The sequence below is a fragment of the Prosopis cineraria genome, unplaced genomic scaffold (genome assembly GCF_029017545.1).
Source record: "Prosopis cineraria cultivar Desert tree isolate PC_DT_omini unplaced genomic scaffold, ASM2901754v1 PC1451, whole genome shotgun sequence".
Lineage (NCBI taxonomy): Eukaryota > Viridiplantae > Streptophyta > Magnoliopsida > Fabales > Fabaceae > Prosopis > Prosopis cineraria.
Genome location: NW_026556776.1, coordinates 22732 through 31416, shown reverse-complemented (window position 1 = coordinate 31416; position 8685 = coordinate 22732). Strand labels below are relative to the sequence as shown.

At 34.6% G+C, this 8685-nt stretch overlaps 2 protein-coding genes and 1 pseudogene across 4 annotated transcripts; 1 reads left to right on the top strand and 2 right to left on the bottom strand.

The window, feature by feature from the left end:
- Positions 1 to 493: 493 nt before the first annotated feature.
- Positions 494 to 1152, bottom strand: LOC129300144 (uncharacterized; annotated as a pseudogene).
- A 2872-nt stretch (positions 1153 to 4024) lies between these two features.
- Positions 4025 to 7161, top strand: LOC129300145 (protein CDC73 homolog). Of its 2 annotated transcripts, XR_008590713.1 has the most exons (4): positions 4025 to 5070; positions 5218 to 5300; positions 5431 to 5598; positions 6625 to 7161. XR_008590713.1 is itself a non-coding variant. In XM_054938677.1 (3 exons), the coding sequence occupies exons 1-3, from the start codon at positions 4089 to 4091 to the stop codon at positions 5521 to 5523; spliced, it is 1158 nt and encodes a 385-aa protein (XP_054794652.1). In that variant the 5' UTR covers positions 4025 to 4088; the 3' UTR covers positions 5524 to 5801. The 2 variants fall into 2 exon arrangements, 1 of the variants encoding a protein (XP_054794652.1); XM_054938677.1 differs by lacking the exon at positions 6625 to 7161 and having other exon boundaries at positions 5431 to 5801.
- A 161-nt stretch (positions 7162 to 7322) lies between these two features.
- On the bottom strand, positions 7323 to 8331 carry LOC129300146 (non-specific lipid transfer protein GPI-anchored 5-like). Of its 2 annotated transcripts, XM_054938678.1 has the most exons (3): positions 7928 to 8323; positions 7740 to 7793; positions 7323 to 7648 (listed from the first exon to the last, which is right to left on the bottom strand). In XM_054938678.1, exons 1-3 carry the CDS (start codon positions 8238 to 8240, stop codon positions 7521 to 7523), a joined length of 495 nt encoding a protein of 164 aa, XP_054794653.1. In that variant the 5' UTR covers positions 8241 to 8323; the 3' UTR covers positions 7323 to 7520. The 2 variants fall into 2 exon arrangements, with proteins under 2 accessions (XP_054794653.1, XP_054794654.1); XM_054938679.1 differs by lacking the exon at positions 7740 to 7793 and having other exon boundaries at positions 7928 to 8331.
- Between the last annotated feature and the right edge of the window lie 354 nt (positions 8332 to 8685).

The following is an 8685-nucleotide window of genomic DNA, read 5'->3' as shown; positions in this document are numbered from 1 at the left end:
TTTAAGAGAATAATTAATAAAATTGCATACAGTGTTATTAAATTTATTTGATTTATTAAAAAATATACATTTAATATTTACTTCATCCATTAAAAAATATGAGGTATTTTTTATAAGGTTAAATATTAAAAATGTAAAATATTTTTAATGTTTTAAAGTACAATTAATGTGTTTTTTTTTTATACTTCTAATAAATAAATCACTTTAGATTATTTTAAAGTGAAACATTCAATTAAAAAGAATAAATATAGAAAAAAAATTGTGTTAGTTTGAAGACATTTTATTAAAAGTGAGATTCAATTATAAATATTTTATATTTTTTATAAGAGGAAGTATAAAATTATTCAACAATTAACAATATAAATATAAATTAAATTAAATTATAATATTAATATTTTAATATGTAAAGAATGAAAAGTTGAGGTTGACTCAAAAAGAAGAGTATCGTGATCGTCTGCAAATCATATCTCCTGAACACTTGGCAAGTCCGAAATTCTGACAAAATAATAATTGTTTCAACTGTAAAATTGATATTGAGAAGCAGGCGGGGGGAACTTTAGGCAAAACAAAGGTGCTTGGGTATGTTTGCCAAAACATGATTTTCCTACCATTAATTAATTTTAAAGGCAAATTCAAACAGGCACCTTATCAGCAGCCAAGACGCTGTAGATGAAGAAATCCCTAACCTGACCCTTACAAAAGCCATATTTCCGGAGCAATCCTTCTTTAACAAATCCTAATTTCTCAAGCACCGTCTGAGATCCTTTATTGTCAATGTCCACCAACGCCTCAATCCTATACAGATAAGGGAATTGCTTGAAGACAAGAGGGATAGCCATCCTTAAAGCCTCCGTCACTATCCCTTTTCCCCAGTGATCCACGCCCAATGCATAGCTAATGTGTGCCCTGCACCGGTCATCGCCGGACCCTGGCTTCGCCGACATGTATCCGACGGACCGACCATTCACACATATGGATCGACGCCACGGATGGGGCAATAGCAACCCTCTCTATGAATGACAGAGCTTCTTCTCTAGTTTTCAAGGAGCTCCAACGCAGGTATTGAGTCACTCTATCGTCACCCGCCCATTTCAGCACGTCTTCGGCGTCCGAGGGGTTGAATGGTCGCACCGATATTTCCGAGGCATCCATAAAATTGAGCTTTACCGATTGCGTTTTATAACAAATACGAAACAAGAAAGGGGGAAAAAATCATCCTATGAGTATTTAGTACTCGGTTTGAAATTATAAAATATTTTTTTAAAAAATTAAATGTTTAAAAGTATAAAATATTTTTAATTTTTTAATATATAATTATTATTTTTTAAAATACTTATTTAAATAAATCATGTTTATTTTAAGGTAAAACATCATAAATAAAAAATAAGATTAATTTAAAAATAAATAATTATTTTATTAACATTATAATTTAATTAAAAATATTTTATAATTTTTAATGGAGGCTTGGTACAGGTTGGTCAAGCAAGGCGGGCGGCAGCTGATCGTAGGGGGCAGAGAAGGCCCATATTAATTGAGATCCCATGTTCGGGCAAGGCCCAGCAATGCAAAGCCCTTAGCGTCAGGCTCAAAGTGAAGAAGAACGCTCCTTCTTACTCGGTTATATGTGTTAAGCAGGCGTGGGGACTTGAAGGCAGAGAAGACTCCTGAAGCGTTTCCCTTGGAATTTTATCTTTTCTTTTCAAATTAGTGTGGTTGTGTTAATTAAGGCAGTAAATCAACCACATTGTTCATCTAGTTTAATTGGTTTAATTTAAATTTTATATTATAATAATTATTTACACACACTTGAGATGTGTTTTATTTTATTTATTAATTCTTCAGTTCATAAATTAAATAACACAAGTTAGTCATCTTCATGTCAAAAAGCCGTTTTTTATAAAGATTAATATAATATAAAAATAAAATGAATGCATCAAATGTTTTAAATAAAAAAGCCTCCAACCACTTGCATGCACCAATAATGTTGAAATCGAATTAAATCAAATTTAACTTGTAAACATTTCTGAGTTTTGGCAAACAAAGTGTAATTTAATCCAGAGATTAGAACACAAATCCAAGTTTAAAAAAAAAATTGTCTCTGATTTATAGTCCAGAATATAGTTACATTTCAAAATGTCCAAACATTGCGGTATTAAAAAGGAAATGAATAAAATAGATTAAAAAATAAAAATAAAAATAAATAAACTAAATCACCCTTTCTTATAATAAAATTTATTAATATATATTATAAATGTGGAGATCATCACACTTTTTAAATTTTCATGAATTATAATTTTTAACCTTATGAATTAAATTGCATATCCTCCCTATGAATGTGTTTACATATTTTTATTATATCTTATTTTTATATTTATTTTTTAAATTTATTCTATTTTATTTCTTGCTCATAATCAAACGGGACCTACACTTTTCTCATAAATACTCTTGTGCTCAAAATAGTTTTTATTGACTTCCTCTTCTGGAGAAAAAATATGGTAAAATTGCCAGCATATTATTTGTAAATTCTGAAGCCTGAGATACTGCTTTAAATTATAATTTAAAATTTAAAATAATTATAAAAATGGTTAAAATAAAAAGAACCAAGTCAATGCCATTGATTTTTTCTTTTATGTATTGGAAGGGTTTGAACTTTGAATTCTTAATCCATACATACACCTTATGCCATTCTTATTAGTTGAGCTAGTCTCAGGTAGCCATGGTGCTAATTAGATGTGACGTCAAATTGTAACTCCTAAAATTATTAAAAAAAGAGTTATAATTCAAGTAAAGAGTTGCTTGAGCTAGCCTATGAAGCGGCGCTCACATTCCACAGCCATCTATCCGCGGGCTCAATGCCAATGCAACTCACTATTCAATTTCAATCAGCTTATTTAACTCATTTATATATATCACTCCACACTTTTATTTAGATCTTTCAGCATATTTTATTCATTTAGATTTTTTCATGCATTGTCCTTTCAAGTTTCATTTCATACAATTTTGTTTTATTTCTTTATTTGGTGTATTTTAGTTTACATGTGAAAAATTGTAGTGAGGATCCTACACACTGGAATGTTTGATTATAAATCAATCAGATTCCTAATAAAACTTCAAATTCGGACCTCTAACAAAATTTTAATAACATATCATATATTTATTTATAATAAAATATTTTTTATTGATTGACATGAGAGTCATAATTGACTTTTATAAATTATCAACTAACGTTATAAATACATTCAAATATTATTTATTAATTTTTTAAATGACTTATCTATATATCAGTAGTAAAGAATTGCAAGTAATTGATTTGTAATTTATAATTAATTCTCATGAATTATAAATTGATATTATAAATAATTTTAAGTATATATTTTAAATTTTTTAAATGGTTTTATTTATTTCGACAGCAAAAAGCCATGAGTTATTGGCTTATTACTCATAATTAACTTTGATAAATTATTAACTGATATTATAAATAATTACAAGTATATTTTATTAATTTTTAAATAATTTATATGTATATTGGTAACAAAAAAAATTTTGATTCATAATTAATTTAAATAAATTTTTTAATGACATTAAACAATCACAAATATATTTTGTTAATTTTTTATTTGACTATTCATATTTTTTTAATTATAAATATAATTATAATTTACTATTTTTTTAATAATTTAAAATTTATAATTATAATTCATATTCTCATAAAATTCAAAAATTTTTTTTATTAAATTGAATGTAGTAGGTTATTTATAATTTTTTAATTAAAATATTTTAAGTCATTTGAAGAAAATTTATGAGACATACTTTTAATTAATTTTATTTTTATAATAAATATGTATTTATTTTTATTTTTTAATATTATTATTATATTAAAATTAATTTTATTTAATATCATTTGAATATTATATTTTCGTTGAACTGATGATAATTAATGATGTGACCTGACTTATTTAAAAATTTCTTGAGACCCCTCATTCTCACTAAAAGAAAAAAAATCCAAGAAACTATTTAAGGGAAAGGGCCGTCAGCAGTTTTTGTTAGTCAGTAGATACACCGGAGAACTCCCAGGTTTCAGCTCTCCGATGGATCCCCTTTCTGCCCTGAGGGACTTCACCATTCGAGGCGAGTTGGAGAAGATAGTTCGGTTCGGCGGCGAGTTCCGATTCGGTAATGAATACTCTTTTCCTTGCAACGTCGAGACTGCTTACCGCTCAACCAAGGGCAACCGTTACACCCTCGAAACCCTAGTTCATTACATCAAGAATCACCATCTTAAGCACACCGATTACATCCAGAACACCGTCTCCCTTGGAATCCCTTCCGTTACATTTCCAGACCGAAAACCCCTCCTCGAATATCTTCAGGGTAAGATATCCTCCACCGATTCCATCGAGTACCGTCCCGAAGAGCCTGCATTTGCTCCGAATCGTGTCAGCACCGACTTCGCAGCTGTGCCGGATGACAAGAAATTGGATTTCATGTCGATGATTAGGGCGGCTGAAAGACCGTTGAAGGACCGTGAGGCCTTGCTGGAATGCAAAAATAGGGATTTCTACAGCGTTTTGGTTGCAGCGACGAAGCGCGAAGAGGAGAGGCAGAGGATCGAATCGCAGCAGAGAAAAGACGGGCTTGTTGCTAAGAGTCGGTTGATGGGGGCGGATGAGCGGGGTTTAGGGTTTGGAGATGACCTAGGGTACGATTCTACTCCAAAACCCAAAATGCACTTGAAGGGTAGCAAAATAGGGGAAGGAGTGCCGATAATTTTGGTGCCCAGTGCATTTCAGACGCTGATTACCATCTACAATGTGAAGGAGTTTTTGGAGGATGGGGTTTATATACCGACTGACGTCAAGGTGAAGCAGATGAAGGGGGCAAGGCCAGATTGCGTGACGGTGCAGAAGAAGCTTAGCAGGGACAGGGTGGTCACTGCTTATGAAGTGAGGGACAAGCCCTCTACACTCAAAGCGGAGGACTGGGATCGGGTGGTTGCAGTTTTTGTGTTGGGCAAAGAATGGCAGTTTAAGGACTGGCCTTTCAAAGACCACGTTGAAATATTCAACAAGAGTGAGTTGAAATTTGCGTTGTTATGTAATTTTCTTTATTCAACAAATGGAATCGTCGCTACAATTCGAGTATAGTTGTGTTTATTTATCTGCAAAAAATTTTGGTTGAGTTGAAGCTAGTTGTAACAATCTGTTAATGTTCTAGCAGTTATTGGATTTTATATGCGTTTTGAAGATGACAGTTTGGAGTCAGCAAAGAATGTAAAGCAGTGGAATGTAAAGATAATTTCGGTGGGTTTCTTCTTTCTTGTGCCCCTTACTGTTGGTTGATGATTTTTATTTTATAATATCGATTTAGTATCTTCATCTTTTTTCCAGCTCTAACAGTCACTTTGAGCATAAATTTCATACTTGTTGGCAGATAAGTAAGAACAAACGACACCAAGACAGGGCTGCAGCATTGGAGGTGTGGGATAGACTAGAAGAATTTGTTCGTTCAAGAACACATTCTTGATGTGTAACTTCTCAAGGGATCGTAACTTTTGTTATCAAGCTGCTTGTTCTGAGTATTGAATATGACAAATTTTTGGTAATGCCTTATGCTGTTCTTATAAATGAACAGTTCGTATGAGTTTTTAGTTGCTTCAAATTTGGTGGAGTTTGCTTCTTTAACAAATTTCCTGGCTTTGTACAAAGAGGGAGAAATATAGTCGTATTTGTTCTGTATAACTAATTTACATGCTAACAATTGTAGAAAACTTTGATTTTATTCAGGTATTTTTGTGTGTATAATCAGAGTTTTATATTTCTGTCTACCGTACGATTCTTTATTTTGTTTTGTTGAGATGGACACATAATTTCTTGATACCTCTGTCACATTTATGTGAGAGATAGATTCCGATGCACAGGGGTATCTGAAGCCTTTAGCTGTCGTTAATTTTACATGGAAGCTTGAATGTACTTTCGCTTTTAGGTTATCTAATGGAATATTAAATTTTTCGTTATTGTCTGCACCCTTTACTTTCATTCCCATTTAACCGAATTTGTATAGAATAGAAACACAAGAGAAAGATCTTTATCCACAAGAAGAGGGAGGGAGAGGGAGGTATGTAAATCTAGTGTCTAATTAACATGTCAAAATCTTGGACAATTTCAAGATATGTTTTGATGAGATGGCCAAAATAAAAGGTGCTGTTGATGAGAAATGCAGTATAATACAGCTTTGTAGCAGACAGCATCCTAAAAATACTCTTTTTTGTCCGCACTTCCGGCGAGTGTTTTAACTCTAGCATTTCACACAGTGAGGGTGCAGTTTTAGCATAATTTGTAATCTGTAATCTATTGATTGCAACACAAGGCGTATATTGAGCGTATCTTTTATTTTTTGATACTATGGAAGCCAAGTTACAAATTTGTGGAACACAAGTTTTTTATTGCGATCAAAATTTAGAGAAGAGGTCATAGAATTGTGCTGCTGTGCACGTCCAGCATTCCGAGGACATTGGTTGGGTGGATTCATAATTTGGTTTTTATTTTCTCTTAGTATACGGTGAGGTATTAAAACCTTAATAGTCTGATCTAAATATGCATGTCCTTTCTTTCCCATCTTTGGTAGGGATGACTGAAATCTGCTGGTGCTGTTATGGCTGTTCGAGGGAAGGCGACGAATGCTCATATGCGGTTTACTAGAACAAGTGTTGTAGGAATGGGGACTTTACTTTCCAGTTTACACACTAACCCACCAAATCAAATGGAGCGGGTGAAAAGAGACATAATTCAATGAGAGCAAAAGATGAGGGAGAAGTTTTATCATTGCTACTGGGTTATTTTAGTTATATGGTTTATACTGAACTTCACTTGTTCATGTTGCTGCTCTGAAGTGCTTCCAGTCCCTTCATGTATATGATCTAAATGGAGTGAAATATAGTTCTCTGAGGAACTCTTGAATTTGTTTTTCTGTAATTTTTTGTTAATCTATCAGAAGTACTAGGCTGTAGGAAAACCTTTTGTTTGATTTGATAGGATTAAATCGGAACTTGCCACAATAGGATTATATTCTTCCAAAGGAAACAAGCGCTAGGAATCTACAGGCATTTGTTGTAAAATGCTTTACTGAGTTATGCCAAAAAGTTCGGGACTTGTTTTATTTAAATAGTTGATGTAATATCAGAACTTCGGTATTCTAGCGAAAGTTCAGCAGAAACCAGACATTTAACTTGGTGCTTGTCTACACAAATATCTTGTCATACACAAATATCTTGTCATAAACCTTAACGATATGTGTGATGTTAATTTGGTGATGAGATCAGAGCAGGAAATGAAAGGCTCGAGGCATCTTTATTGATAAAGGGAAGAGAAACACAAGTCTCTTAACAATACAAAACTATGAAAAATCACAAAAACGAATGAGAATTATTGAACTCTTCGAGCTAGAGGAATTCAATACTATCTGGACACAAGAACACTCGTATCAATAGCATGTCCAAGGTGGAATATATGTGGCTGAAAGAATCAGTATGTCCTGAAAGCGGAAGCATATGCTGCGGCAGAAGCAATGAAGACGAGAGGAATGGATAACTGGATCGAATTCCCGTGGGACGAGCCATTATCCGGCGAGGGCACATCTTTAGATCCAGTCCCTGAAATAACATGAACAACCGAGAAATTGAGACCAGAATATACTCCCTGTATTATCCTTCAAAGGGATGAATACGAAGACTATGCATGTACCTGATGGAGCTGAGTTGGGAGAGTCTGCATCTGGGGAGCCCGCTGGTGAAGCAGCTGCCGCCAACCCATAGCTCATGTTAGCTTAGAGACACGAATTATAATAGGGAGCAATGAATGAAGAGATGCTGCTTATATCCTTCAATGATTTATTTGATGGTATTAATACATATATGAAGAGAAGGTCTGACCTTTGCACTGTGAGGTCGGTGGGGTCTGAACCTTGCAGGCAGAAGGCAGGGCCAGAGCCTGGGTCTGGTTGATGTTGATGCCGAGAGAGGAGCCACCGCCGCTGAGGACTTGACACAGGCACTGTGGTTGGGAGCGAACCACGCTGCTGAGCTGAGAGCAGCACGACGATGAAGGCGTGGAGGAGTTGCCTTGTATGTAATTCAGGCACGGCGACAGGCTCACCAACACGTTTGTGCAGCTGGACTGTGCAGCAGCCCCTGCACACAACATGCCCACCATTACCACCACCATGAGCGCACACATGCGAGCCATATCTGCTGTGAAGCGACAAGAGGATGCGGTGATTGCTTGTGGGAGAGAGGTTTTTGTAGGCAGAGGACTGAGGACGCAGAGAAACAGACAAAGAGACGAAGGGTGGAGTTCAGTTATATGTGGGTGAACTACTCCTCCTACCTTTTCTAACAGCTACTGTTTGGTCTTTCGCTGTGTTCAAACGCCGAGAATTTGACACCTGTTCAGACGACGTCGCTTCGTTGCACTTGCACCGCTCCTCAAGCTTTTTGACTTGTCTCGTTACGTGCCCTCCCTGCTCTTCTGACTTGTAAGCCTGCGATTTTCTTGGAATGGAATGGAATGAAATGAACCATTGAATCCACACCTGCTGGTTCTCCTCTTTCTTCTTAACCAAATGACGACGAATATAATTATTTTAATATTAGCTCGCCGTTAGGAAACCTATAACTTTAATAATTACTGC